At 41.7% G+C, this 22,868-nt stretch overlaps 1 protein-coding gene across 1 annotated transcript in view; it reads left to right on the top strand.

Moving 5' to 3' along the window:
* Positions 1-22,024, top strand: part of COLQ (collagen like tail subunit of asymmetric acetylcholinesterase) — a 41,926-nt gene extending 19,902 nt beyond the window's left edge. The window contains exons 7-17 of the mRNA XM_015651982.3: positions 2,102-2,164; positions 3,102-3,128; positions 3,730-3,774; positions 4,493-4,528; positions 5,414-5,494; positions 8,665-8,761; positions 11,074-11,213; positions 13,848-13,967; positions 14,571-14,691; positions 17,066-17,168; positions 19,170-22,024. Of these exons, the coding sequence (XP_015507468.1) occupies positions 2,102-2,164; positions 3,102-3,128; positions 3,730-3,774; positions 4,493-4,528; positions 5,414-5,494; positions 8,665-8,761; positions 11,074-11,213; positions 13,848-13,967; positions 14,571-14,691; positions 17,066-17,168; positions 19,170-19,239 (903 nt within the window). The 3' untranslated portion in view covers positions 19,240-22,024. The remainder of the gene's footprint in view (positions 1-2,101; positions 2,165-3,101; positions 3,129-3,729; positions 3,775-4,492; positions 4,529-5,413; positions 5,495-8,664; positions 8,762-11,073; positions 11,214-13,847; positions 13,968-14,570; positions 14,692-17,065; positions 17,169-19,169) is intronic.
* The last annotated feature ends 844 nt before the right edge of the window (positions 22,025-22,868 follow it).

The raw sequence follows: 22,868 nt of genomic DNA, 5'->3' as shown, positions 1-22,868 counted from the left end.
ACAACCACACAAATCAGTGTTTCTAAACTGATTGCCATTGTTATGACTATTCTTTATGAGGATCCCTTTGCCTGAAGATGTACTGTGAGCTCTTGTGATCAGAGGGAAAATACCAGGCTGATATCATGGGAAAGAGATGACCAACCATGAAAATGGCTGATCACGCCTTTGAAGTTCATTCCCATACAAACAAACATTAATTCCTGTTATTTTTATTAACCAACAGCAGAAGAAATGACAGGAAGCACATTGCTACTGCAAAGTGGCTGCTTCATCTGCATTGATTATAAAAAAAAGCTTCAGGGTAGTCTTTTAGTAAGTACTGGCTTATGCAAAAGGTATAACAGCTCTTCATAGGATCTGTGATTTATGGAGCTTCTACTGGGACTTTTGAGACAACTTGCATTTCTTCAATCCAGGATGCATTAGGCTAAAGGACTGCACACAATGCCTAGCTTGAAACTGCTTTTTCTAGTAAATCTTTGACTCTTCATTTGCTCTGTGAAGGTTGATGCCCCCACCTCAGAGGATGTGATGCATTAGCTCTTGATACTGCAAGAATAGTAGGAATTGACTTGTCAATTCAAGCCACATGTGGGAAGCAGACTTTCAAGATCTTCACAGCCACGTTAGATGACGAACATTGTACTATAGTACGTGGGGATGTAGGCAAGCAGCAAGAGAGTATGTACTTAAAAGAAATCAATGTTCACTTTGAACTGGGAGATGGGAAATGGTTTCCCCCACAAACACATTGTGTGCTATGATTTCCCACAGCAGGAGCAATGAGGGCAGAGAAGAGGTTCAATGAAATCCTTCCTTAATATTCTTAGTGAAGGAAGAGAGCAAAGCAGACAGAAAACTCATACATTCAGTCTTCTTCTTGTGTAAGCATTAGTTTTATTTATGCAGTCTTCCTAATTTTGATTCATCTCCTGTGTCTCATTAGATTAGTCTATTACTATGCTTTTTCATCACACTCCTAGAAGCATACCTCATATTCAGTAGTAATACTTTTCCCTATACTTCAATTGCCAAGTCCTACTTGCAATTTGATTATGATTCTGCTTTTATTGTCTCTTCTGATGCTTCTCTCCTCTATTCTTTAGGTAAGTTCACAGTTGCATTTCTTCCAGTCTTTATAAATTTCATTTTCCTGCCTGTCAGTGAAGGCTCCAGTTGAAGACAGTGCAGAAAATCTCTGTGGCCACTTCAGTTGGTTGTGTCTCTCTTTCCTTTCTCCCCATCTCTGACCTTCACCAACTTCCAATATTCTTCTTCGCCACAGATATTTGCTGCATCCCCATCTTGCAGTAAATCTCCAGTAAGCTGCTATTTCAGGTTTTTTAACTCATATCCACTTCTATGGATATTTGCCATTTCTTCAGCTGGGTCTTCTTGTCTCCTCTTGCTTTGACACAGCCTTACTTCAGTCCTTATTTCTTCTCCTTCATTCCTTCAAGTCTTGTCTGAACTTCTGCAGGGGCAGCAGCCAATGGGAAAATCCTCTCCATTTCTTGGACAGTGAAAGAAAAGGAGAGTAAGAGCCAAATGTACTCTGCTGGTAGCACTGCTGCATGTCTGGGGGTCTATTCTATATTTCACGCTTGATATAATTAGCTGTCAGCAGCCAGAGAAGTGGTTGTAAAGCTTTTTCATGATTTACTGGCTCCAAATGACTGTTCAGCACATGGTGCCTCAGAGCCACAATGAAAGCAGTCACTATGCCTCCACAAGCCATGAGGCATGCAGCAAAATGCCTTTCTTTTCTGCAGCTCAGTGGAGGTGGTGCTGGGTAGAGACAATGGACCTGCATGCAGAAAAGATGCACTGCTGATGGTGGTTTGCTTGCATGTCCTTTAATAACATCTGGGAAAACCAAAACAAAAAGTTACCCACACAAGAAAATGCAAATAGAAGAGCAAGATAACATGTGAGGGCTCAAGCAGAATACAATTGTAATATAGACCCCTGTCCACAACGCTACACCAAGGTCAGGCTTAACTATTTGACATGAAAGCTGAACACTGTACTGTCAGACATTCAAATATGAACTCATCAGAAAGCCACATTCAATAACTCTCTTTATTGACCCCTTTAGGGTGAAAAGGGAGAGTTGGGTGTGATGGGATTGCCAGGTACAAGAGGACCAATGGGCTCCAAGGTTTGTTAACCAAACACTGCATTTTCAGACATTGGTTTCTAATGCTCTGCTGACAGCTGCTTCCCTCACGAATTTTCTGGAAAGCATTTATCAAGATATATGTTTCTAATACAGATAAAAAAAATATGTTCTACATCAAGCAAAGTTATGTTGTCTGTTTGGGCTTGGCTGTGTTTTTGGCTTTTCATAAAAATGCTTTGGTATAAATTTTAGTAATTTCTTTTAAAAGCAAGCTCAGATATAATTGTATCCCACTAGAAAAATGGAGCTCTTAAGCACATCTGCAGCATTGAATCATGTCTGCACTGTTTTCCACCTGCCTCATAAGACTATGGAGATAATTTTGGTCCCCTACTAGTCTGTACTAGGTCCCCCTAGTACGGGGCATGAGTACTGACAGTCGAAATAAATTATGCAATAAGTTTATTCAAACAAAGGATTGGAAAGAAGAACTGAACACCTTCGTTTATTCTATGTTTCTTTACAAGAAACTCAGTTTTATATTAATGATCACACCAGATTACTTAAGTATAACAAGTATGTTCCATGGGGGAAAAAACAGCAAACAAACAAACAAAACAGAAGAGGAAGATTATTGTTAAAATTATTTTAGATTATTAATAGTGGCATCTAATGCTTTATTTACTCTAAGTTATATTTTATTTCACTTGTTTCAATTTCAAAGCATAATCAAAGCTGCTGGCTTTACCTGGCTTTTTCATAATGGCTTTTGGGCTGAGTTGTCTTGCCTTTAATTCATATTTCACAGTTCTGTTTCAGTGAAATTTTAGGAGCTGTAAATATTCATTTGCCTTTACATGTTGATGCAATTAATTATTTGTGCTTCGTTCTTTTTCTTCACTTCAAAGTTTGAAAGTCCGGCTTCTTGGGTGATCTTGAAAGCGAGAAGCATTAAAATATCTATCATTCCCTTTAGGGTTTTCCTGGAACTAGAGGAGAAAAGGTCAGTGTGACAACAGAATAATGTATAATTTAACATCTGGAAACGTTAAAAAAAAAAATAGTAACTGTAGAAAGAAGGTTGAATTTTGATGAAGTCTAAAAGTCCCACTGAGAAATGAAGACACATATCGTGGAAGAGCACAGTCTTGTGGCTTGGGCTGGGGTGCTGAAGAAGTGAGTTTTACACCCTGTATCCTCATGAACAAATTGTTACAGTGAAACTCACTACGGGTTCCCCATCTGCAGCATGGGTAAAATAATCCTTAATTGTTGGTCTGGTTTAGTTAGGTCCCACACGCTTTGGCACTGAGACACTTTGTACTCAAGGTCTTACAGTGGGACCTGAACTGGGAAAGAAGCCAACTGGGAAAAAAAAAAAATCAAATTTGAAAGTATTATGTACAGGAAAGCATTTATTTAAAGTAATTACCTGGGGAGAATGAGTCCCTTTATCCTACAGTCCTTAGCATCAATTCTGTTATGATGTCAGTCATGAAACATATTCTGCTGATTTCAATAACACACTGTATAGGCAAAATATTTTTTGCTTCTTCATGAAATGGTAGTAATTAGGCTGTTGTTCCCCTGTTATCTCTCTTCAGGGATCCAGAGGTGACAGAGGGGACAAAGGAGTCAAAGGAGACCCGGTAATTTTCTTTTCCAGATGGCTGTGAATGTGCATCTGAGGATCAATGTGCCTCTGACAGGGAAAAACAGGAGGGGCATGGAGGAAAGCAGCCTGAAAACACCTTCCAGGGAGGGCAGGAGTGCTGAGGGAAAGCAGTGTTCCCATCTGCTGTGAGGGTGGTGGAGCAGCTCCATGTCCATGTGCCCCCAGCCCGGTGCGCAGCGGGGTTGATGAGCCACAGGAGGATTTCCCTGGAGGTCACCCCAGCCCCTCCTGGGCTGTGCAGCTTCCCAAAATGCTTTCACCTGCTGATATGATAGTACCAGGAGGGGAAGAGGGGGGAGAGATTCGTAGTTTGGGGGTTCTTTTGACTAAGAAAGGAAAAGTAAACTGCTTTTGGTGGAAATGGAGAAATGCCTTTCCCAGGGGCAGGCTTTGGGAGTTGTCCTGGTAACAGAGCTAACTGCAGGCAAGAGAACAATCAGGATGATTTCGCCAGAGACACAGTAACTGGCAGCAGAGGATCAGACAGTGGAGTAAGGGCACCATACAAGGCGTTTTACAGTAAAACTTTGCTTATAAATCTCCACCTACTGCATTACCTGCAGTGCTGAGTCAAGGCAGGGGTTTTTAACTGATGGCCACACATGGCACTTGTTTTTTCCTTCCAAGGAAGGTGCTGCTTTGTCAAAGATCACTACACATTTTCTGATTATTTTTCTCCTTTGACTTTGTAGGGAGAAATAGGCTTTCCTGGAATGCTGGGACAAAAAGTAAGTGGGTGTAGTATGTTGGGGAGCTGTGTTAAATTCTGAGACATGGTCAATGAGTGGGTTCAGGGGCTTCCCCTATGGTGTAAGACATTGAAGGCCTTGCTTGGCAGTGACCAACACTGCCTGGACTTGACCAAATTCTTTAGCCTTTTTAGCTTGAGAAAACCCAGATTTAGCTCTTTGGTGTTGTTTCTTTTTTTTCCCCCAGATTGTTTGTTTAGTCATAATCTCCCTCCTGTTTAATTGCCCTAATTGATAAGATTTTATTCACTTGAAACTAATAAATATTTCCTTCTTGATACTCTGAAACAAAATGTCACTACTGTATATAGCAGTGATAACCCTGACCAGTTTTTATGTCATCATTATTCCATACTTGAAAAACAATCAAAATCCAGATGCTGACTTATACAAAACCTAAAGGTGGATAATTTTATAACATAATCAAATTATGTCTCTGAAATTAGAAAAGGAATTAATAGTTGCTTCTACAGAGATTAGAAGATGAGTGAATTCACCTTCCTGTCCCTGAGTATTTTCATCACATATGCATCTTAACAGCAAAGCAAGATATTGCAAAGGGGTCAGAGAGCTTTCCCAGCCTTGACTTCTCCAAGTTTCTCAAGCATGTTTCTGATCTCATTTGGCCTCTTCCTTAGGAAAGGATTTTTCAGGGTTATGTGGGTAAATTTCATGAGCTTTTTTTTTTTACTTTACATTTGTTTTAAAATATTTCACAATAATTTAGGATTTCGAAGAAAGAAACGGTGCTAACATTATCTAGAGGAATCATGTGAATGAAAACAGTGTGCATCTGCTGTCCTGTGTGAGGCAGGTATTAGCCATGTACTTACCTCCTGCTTCCTTCCCTCTGCAACCACCAAGGGAGAGATGGGCCCCAAGGGACAATCCGGAGTACCAGGACACAGAGGACCTATAGGAAGACCTGGAAAACGAGGCAAACAAGTAGGATCATGGTGTTTCCTCTTCCTGTGATTCATGGCATCTGTGTGATTGTGTGGTCTGAGCTCTTGTAGCATGCACTGTGTGGCACAGGGGATGGGCAGGAGCCCAGGAGCACCTCACAGGCATGCATAGGCTACACAGGGGTTAAAACCTCAGGGCTGGAGTCTTGTCTGCAGCATTCAGCTCCCTGCCCATGCAGCATGGGAAAAGTTGTTTTTATCCTGGATTGGTAATGAACTCACTTAATGCAATTCAAGCAGATCTTGTAGGCTTCCTTTGAATCCTAAGCAACACAGAGCTGTGGTCCCAGCTCCACCTGACAGCTAGAGAGCTCAAAATTATGCCTAGCAGAGCTATATTTTCAGAGTTCAAGTGAACTGTAAAGACTAGGAATTGTGTGTAAATTGGATACTGACTCCACCAATACAGCACATCAGTGGCAGGGGTTTAGCTGGAAGCAGTTTATTTGCAGTCTTGTTATGCTCAGCATGGCAAGGAGAGCCACATCCCTGCAGTTTCACTGTTGCTCTGATGAGAGCAGGAAATATCTGAAGTGATAAAGTAGCCAGTGTGGGGAAAAAAGAGGAGTTGGGTGTTAGGGATGAAACAACAGAGCCCCAAGTGAGGAAGAGCAATGTAAATCCCCTAGATGACGAGCAAGAAATATTTTTTTGTCCTAGATTTGTCAGATTTCAAAAACTGTTGTGTGCTCTTACATGGTTTTGAGGTTTTGGTTTTTGTTGGTTTTTTTTCTGTAAACCTGGTTCATCTGTCCTGCCTGGGTGCTGTGGAGTATCATTCCACAATGTAAGACAAGAGAAGATGCAGTGCCTGCAGATCAACTTGAACATCGTGCACTCCTTATTTGACCTTAGACATTTTGTCACCTTCCACAGTGGCTTAATAAAAATGTAGTGGCATAAGCATGTCATAATTTAACACAACAATCAGTGTGACTTACAAAACTATAGTCGGGCCCTAGTCTGGTGTTTCTAGTCCCAAGGCTCAGTACACAAACCCCTTTGTGGTGCCATGAAGGCAATCTTAGCATTGATTCAGCATGAAAAAGGCTTTCCCTCTCTGTAACTGGTGAATTTGCTATTTCCTTTCTTCTTTTTTAATCCTTTGAAAAAAACGGGAGTGGCATTTTAAGGCTCTGTAGGTCTGGCTGCCACCTTGAAGTGCTGTAGTTGTTTGGCAGCTTGTTCAGCTGAGAGGATAGTTTCCACCAGCATGGGGCCATTTCCTGTCTCTTGATCCAGCTGACATGCCTAGATAAAAGCAGCTAAATTAAGCAGGTGTCACTTCCACTTCCATTTCGAGATATGTCTTGATTAGCTCACTGACTTCTTCAAGTTTCCCTGCCTCTGGGCTAGGCTCTTCCTGAAAGGTGGCCAGGAGTTGGGAGTCACAAGTCACAGCCTTACGGCTGCTGACCGAGATATAACACCCAAAGCTTTGTAACTTGGGAGCTGACCCCAAGCAAACCCAAGTTTAGGGTTTCAGTCTTCAAAAGGAGGAACAACTTAGTGCTTTAGGTACTGCTACTTTGAAAGAAAGGACACAAATACAAATATTGTCAATGGGAAAAACTTCTCCAAATGCCGTGGGTACATGTTAAAGATAAACAAGGCAAAAATATTGAACATCAGCCCTTGCCAATATTATTTAATCCATCAGTGCTAAGCAGCCATCCCTCCAAAGCAGGGGACACAGAAAATAGGTTGTTTTCAGTCAGTTCCTGTCTGACTGGCACCGCCCTGCCTCTGTCAAATTGCTGTTGTGTGGGGGAAAGAGATCTCCCACAATCTTCTTTGGGGCTACAAAATCCTGGTCTGCTAGTTCTGTGTTGCATAATGTAAGAAGTAATTAGAGATCAGCATCACTGACATTCACATAAATCCTGAAATATTTTTATGGCTCAGGACTTACCTAATAGGATTAAACAAAGCAAATATTCAATTAGTTCTTTATAGGCCATGGCAAAATCAGCCTTCCTCTGCTGAAATGGTGCAAGTGACATTCAAACTTATCCACAGGATGTAACATATTGTATAACAACAATTATTTCACTATGTATTACTATATATGCTTTGCTACTCTTAAATTAGAAGTGCAATCATTCATTGTATGATTCTGAATGTACATTAACCTGGAATTTCACCATTCTCCAGGAAATAATCTCCTTTGTCATTAAAAGAAAGCTTACACAGTACATATCATTTTTATTATGCTAAATAACATTTGCAGTTACATAAATATCTAGTCAGATATTTAAACTTTAAGCTATGTAATACGCTTCTGAAATCTAAAGCTGAGAAATCCAAGCCTTGGAGAGTATATGAGCTGGAGGGTAAATATAGTTATTTTTAATAAGTGTCACTGTATTAAATTCAGGAGCAAAAAATGACAAGGTGCCAAACAGCTCTAGGTTGTAACCTCCAAATGCCTAAGAGTATGGTTGCACAAACAAGCTCCCATGAGGCAAATTAGGGCTGATTTTAGAGAATATTAGCTATTGTATGTTAACAGTGTGTAAGCCCCTCTCCACAGGTAATTTTGCAGCATTTACTACTTTTTTGGCTGCCAGAGGGACACTACTTCTCAGCATGGTGTTGCTATACATTAAACTGCAGTTTTAAGGCCAAGCCCTTGCTTGACTTGTGATGACCTGCTATCATAGTGAAAGCCAAGGAGATACCAGAATCCAGGCAAGCAAACATTCTGAAAATAGTGTGAGCATCAAAGTCATTAGTGAGCTTCTGAAGGGCTGCACCCTAAGACTGGGAAATGTCTCTGTGGAAGTCCTTGACAACTCCTCAGTGATTTTCCCCTTTCTTTCTCAGCAGCACTCACTCCTAGAGAGTTACAGGGGTTAAAAAGGCATCCTTAAAGAAAGGCTATCAAATGATTGAAGTCAGAGCAGGGAGATTCCTGACTCCTCACAGGGCAGATCCCTGTGACCATTCCCATTTGGAATCAGTAGTCCTGCCTGGGCATGCCTTTTTCTCTCCACATAGGACAGGAATGTTCCCTGGGGTGGTGTCCATGAAGCTCATGCTTCTTCTGGTGAGTGTCTTGGCTTTCTGAAATGGGAAGCTGGTGCTGTTAGGAAGAGGTTGTTTGTTACTAGTAGCTTAGCCAAGAAATGGACGTCACTTCTCTTCTAGGGACTCAAGGGAGACATTGGACCAGCGGGTGTCATGGGCCCACCTGGTAGGCCTGGTCCTGTTGGCCAGCCAGGCCCCCCCGGACCGTCAGGATTAGGTAAGCTGAAAATGAGGTGAGCTCCCCAAGAGTGTCCCTGCTCCCCAGCCCTTCCTGACTCATCAGGCACACATAGGACCCTCTGCACAAAGTGCTGCGGGGCTTTGTTTGCTTCTCCACCCATGGCAAGGAGAGGATTTCTCCTGGAAGCAGGTCATGCCATCCTCATCCATTATAAGGGCTCTATACTTTACTTTGAAGCCTACTTTATGGCTTCTGATGTTTTCAGATAAAACCTAACTAAAGCCTATGTGGTCCCTGAGGGATTTTTTTGTAGATGGGGACAATCAAAAGTTATCTGGCAGCCTTGGAGAGACTAGGTAATCTCTATTATCAAGGTCTGCATGACCAGCAGTGTGCCCTGGTGGCCAACAAGGCCAACAGCATCCTGGCCTGGATCAGGAATAGTGTGGCCAGCAGGAGCAGGGAGGTCATTCTCCCCCTGCACTGGGCACTGGTGAGGCCACACCTGGAGTGCTGTGTCCAGTTCTGGCCTCTCAGTTTAGGAAGGACATTGAGATGCTTGAGTGTGTCCAGAGGAGGCAACGAGGCTGGTGAGGGACTTGGAACACAAGCCCTGTGAGGAACGGCTGAGGGAGCTGGGGTTGTTTATCCTAGAGAAAAGGAGACTCAGAGTGACCTTATCACTCTCTGAAACTTCCTGAAAGGTGGTTGTAATCAGGTGGGGTTGGTCTCTTTCTCCAGGCAGCAGCTGACAGAGCAAGAGGACACAGCCTCAAGCTGTGCCAAGGGAAATATCAGTTGGATATTAGGAAAAGGTTTTTTACAGAAAGAGTGATAAAGTACTGGAATGATCTGCCCCAGGAGGTGGTGAAGTCAGCATCCCTGGATGTGTTTAAAAAAAGACTGGATGTGGCACTCGGTGCCATGGTCTAGTTGTGGTGTTAGGGCATGGGCTGGACTCGATGATCTTGGAGGCCTCTTCCAACCGAGTGATTCTGTGATTCTGTGATTCTGTCTGCTTCTTCAGATATCCTGGCTTACAGGAATCTGAAACTGTGATTTCTAATCAGCCAGGACATGTTCACCCTGTCCAGCTCTGCAAGAGAAAAACAAATGAGGTTCAAGTGACAGTGTCATTAAGGAAAGAAGAGAAGAGAATGGAGAGGGATGGGAGTAGGGAGAAAAAAAGAGCAGTGGAGCAAAACTCTCTGTGTAATTAAGTGCTTGAGATCTGTGCTCACTGCAATTGTGAGTGTTGTAGAAATTATGGAAAAAACCTTGCAATAACATAATTGTACATCCTCAGAGCTGTGTATGCACATGAACCCTGGTCAGCCTGTGGGTCCGAACATGGACATGAAGGGCAATACATGACCCACAGTACATAAGGCCCCCTTCCATTTTGCTTTCCCTTTTCCTTCCCTTGCTTGCGTTATCAGACAGGAGGTCTCTTCTTGTGGTGGTGTGGAAATGTGGAAAAACCTCTGTGAAGCTGGGCACAGCTTCAGAATCTTCATATATCTCATGTCTCCCATTAAGAAGCATCTTTGCTTGAGTAAATTAGGTGGAAGCTTTCAGAAGGCAGAATTTTTACCATCCTAATGGGAAGGCAGCCAAGACCTTGGGATTACTTTTTCAAGGCTTTATTCCATCCACAGAAAGTTTATGTGTCAGGGTTATGAATCTTTTTCTTCTAGAATATAAATTCTGATCCTAAAAGACATTTCTGCAATGATGTCACTGCTTGCAGTATGACCATACTGGCTCAAAATCTAAATCTGCAGAGCATTGCATCCTTGCCAAAGTTTGAAAGTCAAAAAAGCAGTATTTTTTTTTTGTGTATGTGTTTAATTAAAACATTAAAAAACTCCTGTATTTTTAGTTGGGTTTTTGCACCATAGAAACAGCATTGCTCAAGTGGTTGTACAAAGGCACAAGTCCAGTGTGTTGTAGACATATGCAGAGACTGACTCTACAAAACTTGGTGCATAGATGCTGTAGAGTGGTCTGTGTGTTCACCCTGCCCTGAATTTCTGTAGCTTCAAACAGGCTGTCAGACTGTCAAATGTCAAACAGACATTTATTCTAGGCAAATGGTCTCTCTCTTCCTCTGTAAAACTGCTAGAAAAAATCAAGAAGCGATCTGAAGTAATATGACTACGGTAAAAAAAAAATGGCATCCTTCTCCTGAAGCACTTCAGTTCTCAGTGGATTTGCTGGGAGATGTGTCTATCTGAAAACTTGGGTAAATGCAGATATCCACCTGACCTGTACTTTTCCCACTAAGGCTGTGTTTGTGTGTTGTGTACTAACTTCATTACAAGGCAAGCTGGTACTCTGCTTCCTAGGGCAATTTGCAATAGGACCAAAAGGAGAAAGAGGACTTCCAGGGCCTCCAGGGAGATGTCTCTGCAGAACCCCACAGCAAATGAGTAACCCATCATATGAGGAATCTGTGTTTGGACACAGCTACCCAAAAGTTCCCGCGGTAAGCAGGTTTTCTGGGAGGGGATGTGAGCAGTTCTTAAGTGCTTTTATTACAAGAGGTGTTGAACTCACTAGTATTTTTTATTTAATAGGAAGATATATAGGCAATGTGTGATTTCGAGTACCCAAAACCTCTGAGATACAGCTGGTGCAAAATAGTTCAGTCTTGTAACTTGTGTGACTGATGTGCTGAAATGCAGCTGTTCCAAAACATCAGTAAGGTAGCACGTTTGGAAATGTTTTTCAAGCCTAAGGATGCTGTCTTTCATCTGCTATTGTACATATATAATCTGTCCTTTTTATTTAATGAAATCAGAATACATTTCAGATGAGTCAGTAATCTCTTTCCTGAATTGAATATTGGGATCAAGCATTTTATGCAATAGAGCTTTCTCCCAAAGCACGTACCCTCAACAACAGGAGTTTCCACAAACTGTGAGAATCAGGTGTCTGGGCTCCAGTCTGCAGACACATACATTATATAGCTAATTTCCATCTCTAGACTTGAAAGAATTTTTATGAGCAAATGGGACAAAGTACTTTAAAGGACAAGGCATTGGTGAAATGTGACCCAGCAATTTTTCATCACTGATTTCTTTGGGCTTTGTAACTACTGTTTATGTACTTTCCCTTCTGCTGGGCCCTGCCTTATTATTCTGTGCAATGTAGCAGCACTTTGTCAGCAATGAAGATGTTCCCTTGCTGCTGTGTGCCAGCAGAGCTCAGGGAGTGGAAATGCTGTGGTGTCTGATTGTCTCTGAATGTCAATGGGCAGCAATTAGCTTTGTTAAAGCCCTACCTGTCACACTGGCAGAAAGCTGTCACAGTGTGTGGGAGGGACACACTCACACCACCATTAAACTGGGTCACTGAGCTCAGCCTTTTGCAAGAGTGTGTTTCAAGTCTTGTTAGCTGTGTCAGCTGCTCGCTCATCCCTGGCTGTGTTGCATTAGAAAAAACCTTCCTGTTGTTTTGAAAACATGAATGGTGAGAGACGAATGTGCTGAAATCACCACACTGTGAGCAAGAAGAAAGCACATCATGTACTTTGCATCCTGGAGAACTTATAGGAAAAGCTTTAAGGCTCACAATGTAATGTATAGGTCTTATTACCTTCCTTCTCCATCAGGCATTGTGTCATATCAGAGCTTAAGAGATAGTGATGAGTGTAAATATCTAAAATACCATACACTATCACCAAGACCCCCCAAGTACAATCATGTTGCCAGGAATGTGGGATGACAAAAAGGCAAGTCTTAGTTCTGGAACTTCCAGAGCAGCATTTCCTGCCTGCCTCATTTGTTTTACTCCCTTGAGTGTATAGAACACTTTAACTTAAACTAGAGCTCAAACATCACTATTGTTTATTCTGTTCAGGTCTCCATGTAGCAGCTTTGAAGCCTGTCTTGGGCCACTTGAAAGCTCTTGTCAGGCTCCTATAGCTGCAGATGGAAAAGATCCAGAGATGGTGCTGTGTGCCCTGGCCCTGTGGTTTGCCAAAGCAGCACAGCCTCACTGCCATCACCCCTGCACCCAGCAGCTCCTGCAGAGGTGGGCAGGGGCTGGGAAACAAAGTGCTGCTTTTCTGTCACTGGCTTAGATTCATTCCAGTTTTTTAATCTTGTGCATTTTTAAAGGCTGATATCTCCAATGGTTTGAGAAAGCACAGTTTTGCTATTGATTTCAAAAGAAATTTGGGTTCTGGGGCTGGGCCCTGAGCTCCTGAACATAATTACAGAATCAGTTCTGTGCTGGCTTCTTATATCTTCGATTTCTTTCATTCAAGCTAAAGGCATTTTTATTCAGTACTTCTTTAATGAAATTTGCCTTTGTCCAGGGTTATAGGAATATTCTGCTATGTAAAAATTTCAAGGTAACATTTTTTAAAAGAGCCAATTCTATTTATGCTGGTGAGAATCAGACTCAGACCTAAATCTATTTTGCTCAGAAGCACTCAGTTTGCTTTTTCTTAATTTAAAAACGGCTTGAATCTTACAAAAATTAAATTGATTAAGCTGCTGAAGGAAGAGATTATTTCCTAATGCTTCTTACATCAAATTTCAGTGACTGAGACATTAAAGAAATGGGTAAGAGAGCAGCTTGTCCTTATTTTTCCATTTTGAACTAATTTTTTTTTTCATTGTAATTGAAGACTTGGCTTTAGACCATAGTAGATGCATATAAAGAAACATGCATTTTAGTGCCAATTAAATCTAAAAAAAAGCACGAAGAGGTAAAAGTTAAATGAAGGTTGTATTGAGCCATGCATTATTGATTTTGTAGCCACAAACATGGCTGAAAAGTTACAGTCAAACCACAAAAAGCACTTACGCCCATTTGGATTTTGCAACAGTTTCAGCATCAAACCATTTAAGCACCAGAAAGTTGTGCACTTCTCAGCAGTGATTGTGCACCAGTATTTGTATGATTTTTACCTGAGGATGTGCATTTCAAGATAGGAAACACCATTCTTTCCGTGGGTGTAGGTTCTCACCTCCTCTCTTTCTGAAAACAGCTGAACTGTATCTCTAGATATTATTTTCCTATTTGAAGACACATATGCCAAACTAGATTCTGTGACAATCCAAAAAACTTCTTGAGAAGGTTACCAATCACTTCTTTTTCTGTGCCCCAGATTTTTGTGGTGAATAATCAAGAAGAATTGGACCGGTTAAACACCGAAAATGCATTAGCTTTTAGAAGAGATCAGAGATCTTTGTATTTCAAGGATACCTTTGGATGGCTCCCAGTCCAGGTGAAAATATGACTGTGGTCTCAGAAAACTTGTGAGTGTATGTTTCATTTTGAAATACAGAACACACCTCTGTACCTAAGGTGTCATATAGAATCAATTAAGCCAATGGGGGGAATGCTCATTTTTGAACACTGCTTCAACTGTACATAATTCGGTGAATTTGCTCACAGGAGTCTTAATTATTGAAGAATTAAGTCAGCAGCGTTGCAGGTTTTGCTAACTTCCCTGTGAACTAGATTCCACCAGTGAACAGACTGGATCAGAGTTCAGGGAATTCTGGTAGTAAAGAGAGTTTTTATTTAATACAAAATAAGGCAAAACTCTGCTGTTTTGCAAAAAAAGTACAAAGTTGCAGAACTAAAACCCTGCAAACCAAACTCATGTATTTCCTTACTGCTTCAAGGAGCTGAGTCCTGCTGAAATTAACAGCAGGATCCTTCTTGTATCTACTGGACTTTGGATCAAACTGTATAAACCCTCTGACCAACAAATAACGTGACATAAAAACCTGTCTGTGGGACATGCTCCCCAGAGCCCTTCTCTGCTTGCCATCCAGGCTGCAGCTGGTCTGGTTGAGTAACCATTGTGTGTTTGCCTGGTCAGCTCACCCCTCTCTATCCCGTGGATTACCGCTTCGAGGATGGGGGTACCTGTGGAGATGGGATCGTGCAGGATGGGGAGGAGTGCGACGACGGCAATGCGGTTGTGACTGATGGCTGTATAAGTAAGTTTCTTTCTGCGGGGGAAGGTGCATCAGTGGTACCACAGGGTATGACTAAAATCACACAAGGAGAGCTTGTGTGGTTTGTGGATCAAGGGAAGGCCTGGGGAAAAGGAGGCACAATGGCCACTGGGTGAAAACTGAGGCTTTCATGCATGTGGATAGCACACACCTGCACAGGACAGAGGTGACCAGCAGTACTGCTCTGCACCCTTGCTGAGTCAGAGACACTGCATTTCAGGGCCACATCCAGCTGCTGGTTTACACACACACAGACACATAGACACACAGACACACAGACACACAGACACACAGACACACAGACAGACACAGAGACATGTAGACAGACACACAGACACATAGACACACACACACACACACACACACTTTTCCTGTGGGCTGCCAGCTCTATCTAAAAGCTGTAGCACACCTTTGCAGTGCAGCACAGCCCTTGGGATAGACACTGAAGCTGGCTATTTCTTACGGTAAAAGGAAACCTGAGTCCCGAAACTCCACTTTGGATTTTGTTATTCACTTGTGCAGGGAAGGTGTCAGCCCACTACCTTCACTGTTAGGTTTATACAACATTTAATTCATGTCTACTTCCATTTTGCTGATTGTGGATAGCAAAGAACATTCAAATAAACATTCAAGCAGCCGTGGCAACCTTCACTTTCTCATCTCAGTTACTTTTACATCTTGAATCCTTCCCCAGGGCACAGCCCTACACCATCTCCATATAGTAGGTTTGGTGCTCTGTTGTTCCCAGCAAAGAGATGCTTCTTCACTTTGCAGAACAGTGTCACCCAACACTGAAAGATACAATTTTTCATTTATATATCCCTCAATTTTTCAGCCTGACTTTGAAAATGGGGTGTATGCAGCTACGCCCTATCAAGTTTCTCCATCTACCTGTCCATCACCACCCTTCCCTTTAAAATTTAGGAATTCCAGCCAACTTCTCAATGACGACAGGAAAGAGATTTCAAAGGCAATTCAGTCTCAACAGGTCTAGGAAGACATATAAATAAATGGTCCTCTAAGCTTGCCTGACTGCAGAGCACTCCAGAGAGACAGCAGGATCTCTCTTGTTTCCAGACATGAGAAAACGATTAAATTAGGGTTTGCAATCAGCCGTGGGGAACAACCATGTGGGAAGATAGTGTTCATTAGTTCTAGTGCCTGCAAAACTGTGCACTCTGTGTCTGAGGGCACATCATGTTCTCTGTGCCCCGGGAAAAGTCTCCATGGAGGCCTTGCAATACACAGATTTCTGACAGTGGTGTGACCCATCATCGAGTTACTTGGAAATAAGTACACTGTCATCATTCTTCTCCTGTAACTGAACTAATAGAAAAAGGCTAACCAAATGTTAAATGGATTTTATTGTAAAAAAAAAGGCTTGTTGGTCTTAGAAGCATCAATTTCTGACAAACACATCCTTGGTGCAATTAATTAATCATTTCTATTTGTAAATAGCCCACTTTAGCCTCTTATAAACTCCTTGTTCCTGAGTGTTAGTTTAATCCCTTGCTTAACACCAGAGGATTCTCCCAGAAGATGTCAAAGGAATTTTAACTAAATGAATTTGTTAATGTTAGAAAGTCATTCTCAATATGCTGAACATATCAAAGTCCAATTGCTAAAATGCCAAACAAACCCACAAATTACTGCAGCCTACATGTCAGTCACCATGAAAAATGTGACAAGTCCCACTCATGCTCAAGTAGGTAAGAGTCAGCAGTGGGAAAAACATAGTTTTGGCAACCTTTATATATCTTATTTTTTTATAGACAGGCTGTATAATTCTGTTCATATGTGGAAACTCACAGCAGACAAACACAGATATTGCGCAGAATTGCGTAAATGTCTAGGTTGGGAATTTCAAACCAGTTAACAACCTAAGTGTTATGAATGCACTCAAGAGAGTGATATGTTTCAATCAAAGAAAAGTTTCTATTAATTACAGCAAGCAAGCAATAAGCAAAAGGACAGCGCTGGACGGCACTTTATTTTTTTGAGATTGTGACTTCCCTGAATCACTTATGTTAACTGTATTTTATATTTTCCTTAACTTGTTTCGATAGTAATTATCTATGGCAATAATAAGTTTCAAATAAGTGCTGTTGTAATTAGTGATTTAGTAGTAATTTCTTTTAGTATTTATCCATTCTTTCCCCTGGTTATTGAAGTTAGGCTAAAAAAAGTTCATTCTATGTAGTGAAGAGTACTGCTCCTCTTAAGACAGTCCTTACAGAATGCCTTAAAATATCTTGCTTTGCATACTTAACCCTTAAAAATCTAGTTCCACTTACTTTACCTGTTTCTTTTACATATGAAGGGCCTGGAAGGTATTTATTCCTTTATTTTTCACTAGGGTGCCGCCGTGCTTACTGCGGAGATGGCTACAAGCACGAGGGGGTTGAAGACTGCGATGGGATGGATTTTGGATATTTGACATGTAGAACATACCTTCCTGGGTATGTGAGAGGAGGTCTTCACTTTGGTTTGGTGGGTTTTTGGTTGGTTTCTTTATGGGTTTTTTTTTTTTGTGTGTGTGTGTTTTTCCTTTCTTTTTTTTCTCTGACAGCTTTAAAACAGAGGAGTCTCACCCACTTAAACCTTGTTCCACTGAGACCACTGCAAGTAGCAGGGAAGAAAGAATCTATCGAATTATTTCTATATAACATTGACTTTAAGGGCTAAATCTCATTTCACAGTAAGAAGTACATGCCTCCTACTGTACAAAATAAATGAAGGTCATGTAGACCTTTGTTTGCCCCTTTCTTGCCAAGATTTCCTCAGCTGGTCACATTAATGTCCAGCCATAACATAAGAAGAGTAGGAAAGACCATGAGAAGATGATCACACTGAAGGAAGAAACCCACAGCATCCAAACCACAGGCTCCTGCCGACCTCCTGCTGCCCTTCCCATTAATGGGTGCTCTAGAGGTGCATTTGCTACTGAACCAAGCTGTCATCTGTCAGCTTTCCCAAGGTGCAGGAAATTCATTCACCAGCAGATGCGAAGCGATGCATCTGTATAGCAACGTCCTTCATTTAAAACATCTGCTTATTATTGACTTACCTCCTCTGCCTTTGTTCAGGCAGCTTCCTCTGGTCAGCGTTTTGCCTCCAACAGCAGCACCTCTATTTAGCTGTCAGGTATCGTTACTGGCTAACAGGAAACATTTAATTTGTAAATTAAATTATACGCAGAGCCCTCATCATTCAGGGAACAATAATGTGCTAATTGACAGGAATAAGAAACCACAGGATGTCTTTGTAAATCTAGTGCTGTGCTAATCCTTCCACTGTAATTGTTGGAACACTTCTAGGTATAAGAGATTACTGAAATCCAGACCAGTCAACCTGACAAAACTGAAACATTTTACAGAGACCTCATCTTCTGACTGTGGAGTTGTTTTCTACTGTGAAAACTATTCCCTTCTTAGAGTCTGAAATTTGGTGCCTAAGATAGCACCACAAAAGCTTGAGGACAATTTTATAAATTTCACTTTGCATGTATATTAAAGCTGTGAAGAGCAACTGAGGTTTTTTTGTGTGTGTGTAGTCTGCAAATTATCTGCCAAACTAAAGAAAAAGCTGTGAATCATGAGAAAGTGGGCTGAGTATGTGAGTATGACACTCCCATAGGAGTTTTACCCCGCAGTAACCTTTCCTCCAAGAATTCTGCTGCAGCTGATTTTCCCATTTTTTACTCTTTCCAGCCCACAGATCCCTCCCCCTTTCACAGAGAAGGTTTCACACACCTTCTCTGCAGATTTTATGTTAGTCTGAGAGTGTGGGTTATCCTAGGACGTAGTTTGAAAGCTGCTTAGTCCACAGCTTGATATTGTGGATGAGTTATTCACTTAGACATTCCAGCAATAAAAACTCATTAAAATTCTTCTTAACAACTCTGGTTAGATCTTCAGTAGGTAGAGTCACTGCTCAGTTTAAGCCAATGGAAAGACAAAATATCTGTTTTTCCTTATTTTGCAAGGACTCTTCAATTTACTTTGTTTTAAATTATTTCAAATGTGGGAATGTGTCACTCTCATTATTTCAAGTACATGAAGAAGAAGTTAAAGGACAGGCACAGTCACGCCTGCTGAAGCTATTGGGAGTAACTGGAAAAACACTTAACTCAGAGCCTCAGATATTTTGTTCCACAGCTCCCGTGGGAGAGCACCGGGACCTTTTGCATCCACCCCCATGAAATGCTCTAGTCCTGATGCCAATAGGGATTTTATATTTTTTCATTGACTTTACTGGGAGTTGAGTCTTCACTCATAGTTTCTCCTGGACTCCTGTTTTGCTGAGAGAGGAGAGCACTGATGAAAATTGCCCTCCTGTTTTGTTTCCCATATGTTGCTGCATATGCATATTCTGAGGTTCTTCACTCCTACGGAGTTACCAGGAAACATGTAAGTGAATTATACCATGCTTTGAAACTGAGATATTCTCTTTTATTCTAGGTCTTATGGAAAACTGCGATGCACTTCTTACTGCTACATTGACTCCACACAGTGCCGATACTTCACATGAGGGGAGCAGAGGTGGATAGCATCCCACGTGTAGCGGGTGCTAGGTGCTACACTATCACCTATCCAAGAAGGACTGGGACAAAAAGACACCCCACCCACCTCTGGGAAAACAAACAAGGACACATGCTGCTGATGGCCATTTTGAGATTTTTTTTTATATATATATATATATTATTTTTTTTTTTTCAGATAGGGAAAAATAGGACCACTGCATCCTGTCTTAATAGAGAAATAAATGTCAAACAGTGTGTGCCAGTGAGATTTCCATGCGGCTGCTGCGGATGGCAACGTACTCTCCATCACAAAAGCAACATCAAGCTACTGGAAGCTGAGTTTCATTGAACAGGAACGTCGTCTAACAATTACCTCGATTTAGCACTGTTAAACCCAAATGTAATCTCTTCGGGGGTTTTGTCTTTAACCCTTCTCCGAATAAACACAAAGCATGTCTTGGATGCTGTGTTTAGAGGGACTTTGTCTTTTGTTACAATGTGAACTTAGCAAGTGTTGTGTCCACAAGAGATGACTTCAGCAGCTGTAAGGTTACCAATGCTCCTTCATTGGTCAAAGGAGTTAAAGTTCTTTCAGAATCAGCAAGTCAGCCAAATAAGCTGGTTAATATCACCTTCAGGTGAAGGCGTTGTCTGTGCGTCTGTGCTCTACAAGCAGTCATAGGAGGCCTGCAAAACACACAACAAAGGACAAACTGGACAAGTAAACTGTGAAATAGCCAAGAAGTTCTCTCCCAGGAGAAAATCAGACAAGGAGGGAAGATAAAGAAGGAACATATTTCTGTCTTTTTCTCCTCTGTGCTGAGCTGGCTGGACTCTGCCGGACCCCAAGGGGCTGGGACAACCTTGGTTCCCTGACTGAAACCATGGCCACGAATGCATTGTCTTGTCTCTGTGTCCAAACTGGAAGGTCTTTGCATTTGCAATCCCTTATCCACCTGACCATCATCATTCAATTCCCAGCTATCCCCTGTGCTCCCTCCCCTCTGCCACTGGCTGTTTCTGCCAGCCTGTACCCCAGTGTGTGTGCTCACTTTTGCATCGCCATGAATCAGACCGCGGGGTAGTGCGTTTACAGATGCTCAGTCATGCTGTGCAATGTACATGCGGGTTTTGCTTTTTGGGAAGGCCTCCCAATTATATCAGCTCTGATTGGAGTCAGGGTAATTATATAATTATTTCTTAGCAAGTAGTAAAGAGCAAATTTCACATGGAAAGTATATTAAATGTTATGTGACAAAGAGTCTGTAACAGAAAATGAAACCGAGAATGTGCAGAATTCAGGACTAAAGCCTTAAAACTAGGCACTATTTTCATACAGGCCACTCTTTCCTGCTTTGTGGCAAATGTTGTACAGGACTGTGTGAAACGTGTGAGTTATCTGTGCCAGTAACAGCACTGCAACAGCTGCACTGACACTGGCACTTCTGTAGAGGTTAAATAAAGGTGGATGTTGTGTTATAATGATAATGCATTAAAGCAATCAAGAAACACATTCAACTCTTACCACTTGCCTAGGAGACTTTAACTATGCATGTATAAAGTGATAGTGGAAATCATTAATTGACAACAAAAAAAGAAAGGAAATTTGTGGTCTTGTCATGATTATCACTTACCTGGTCTATTTATGTTGCTATGAAGCCAAGTCACCAGTATTTGTAGCCCAGTTCAACAGTTTAATTTTTATTTTTTTTTATTAACTGAGGTCTTAATAAAAGGACCAGGAATCGCTGGGACAAGTAAGTGCCACAAACTCTGGAAATCTGGGCACTAGCACAGCTGCCTTTTTAATTTCCTGTGCTTGTGCCAGCAGTGGGTTCCAGCACCACACCACAAGGAGCAGGTTTCTGGTTGTTGGGAGGCTCTCGAGGACAGACATGCTCCCAGCAGTTATTCCTGCTGGCCATTCCTCTGGCTGAACCTCTGGCAGCATCTGCTGTGTTACCATCCTGGGATTGGAGACACTTCATCTGAACTATTCACCTTCTCCAAGGAGTTTATCTCAACCCCACAAAAGGCTGGAGTCTCTGAGAAGCCTGGTAATTCCAGTGGCCTTTCACCTTCAGTTTTCAGTTGGATCATTTTTAATTAAAAGCTCCTACCTCCAAAGGACACTGAAATAACAAAGCTACGTGCATGGATCATAGAATGCACAAACAGGAGATATAATCAACCAGGTAAAACTACTGTGCTGGACATGTTCACAAAGGGGCCTATCAGTCTGGTCAGTCTGGGAACACTTGCAAAGCCTGGATTTTAAATGGACAAAGCAATGTAAAATATAAGAAAAGAAAAAAGAAGTTTCATACTACTGTTATTGTCTTGTTCCCCTCAGAAGATAAAGTGTGAGAAAGACACCTGGGAATGTGTAAAGTATATATGATTTAAAATGCTGCAAAATAAATCCTTTGCCCTCATTTCTGACATACCTGATTTATCATTAATTGGGTGTTCTTCAGCTGGGTGATGCTGGGTCTGCTGCAAATTGTCTTCCCTCCTTCTCTGAATTTGGGAACTTAATGTATTGTGCCAAGACTGGTTCAAAAGTTAATTGGAATATTTCAGTTCACTAGACTTTTGTAGCAGCATACACTTGTGCAAGAGTTTTCTAATGATTAGTCTGCAACTCTAGGCAAGTACAAAGCATTTTGCCATGCACTGTATTAATATATACAAAAAGTCTGTCTTGCACTTAATACATGATTAAACACATGTAATTGCCTACTGTGTATACTAGCAGCTCATGTCAATAAATCGTGCTACCTTAGCTCCCTACGTCCTTACTTTCACTTATTTAATTTTGGGTTTACAAGCATGTTTTTCAAATATAATTACCTAGTTTAAGAAGCTGGGGAGAGAAAAACACCTCATTTTTTTCCCATGCCTGCTACCTCTCCCTGCCTGCCTTGGGATCCAGTTCTGCGTGAGCACAGTGATGCTCACACAGCTTGGGTGTGTGACTGTGCATTCCTGCTCCTGGGCTTGTCACCAAAGTGACCCCTGCAACACACCATGGGCAGAACAGCTCCACTTCCATTGATTTCTAATTGGAATCTGTAAACTACTTGTTTTTAATAAGGCTTTGAGCTGTGGTTTGGGGGATTGTCTCCTTCTGCTACCTGATAATGTAAATACTGGCTGTTTTGTAATTCTGTGTCAGGCTCAGCTGATGGCTGTGAAACAGAAGGCAACAGCCTCGGGTGCTGATGGACAATGGAGATGGTGACACTGGCACCCAGGATTTGGACACTCCTGGAAGCTGGCACACAGGTTACCAGAAGAGGGTCCTGCCTTGCAGAAGCATCCTGTGAGAGTTTGTTGTCCCAAGGCGTTTGTGTTTAACAGGGAGTTCCAGAGAAGGGCAGTCCTGCCTGTCCCCAGGGAAAAAGGAAGTGTATTGACAGAGAATAAGTGAGTATTTTCTGTCTGTCCTTTCTAAAAACTCAGCTTCTGTGACACTCACTTCTCTGGCATCCAAATGCCTACGTCATTTCTCCCTTCCCTTCAAACTGTTCAAAATCATAGCTGTGAAGGCTGTCCTTGCCCATAAATCTGGCCATCCACCTCATCTCCTTCTTTCTTTTTTCTTATTTCCTCTAAAGACACCAAAGTTCATATG

Source organism: Parus major, chromosome 2 (assembly GCF_001522545.3).
Source record: "Parus major isolate Abel chromosome 2, Parus_major1.1, whole genome shotgun sequence".
Taxonomy (NCBI): domain Eukaryota; kingdom Metazoa; phylum Chordata; class Aves; order Passeriformes; family Paridae; genus Parus; species Parus major.
This window is presented reverse-complemented; position numbering and strand designations above follow the sequence as displayed.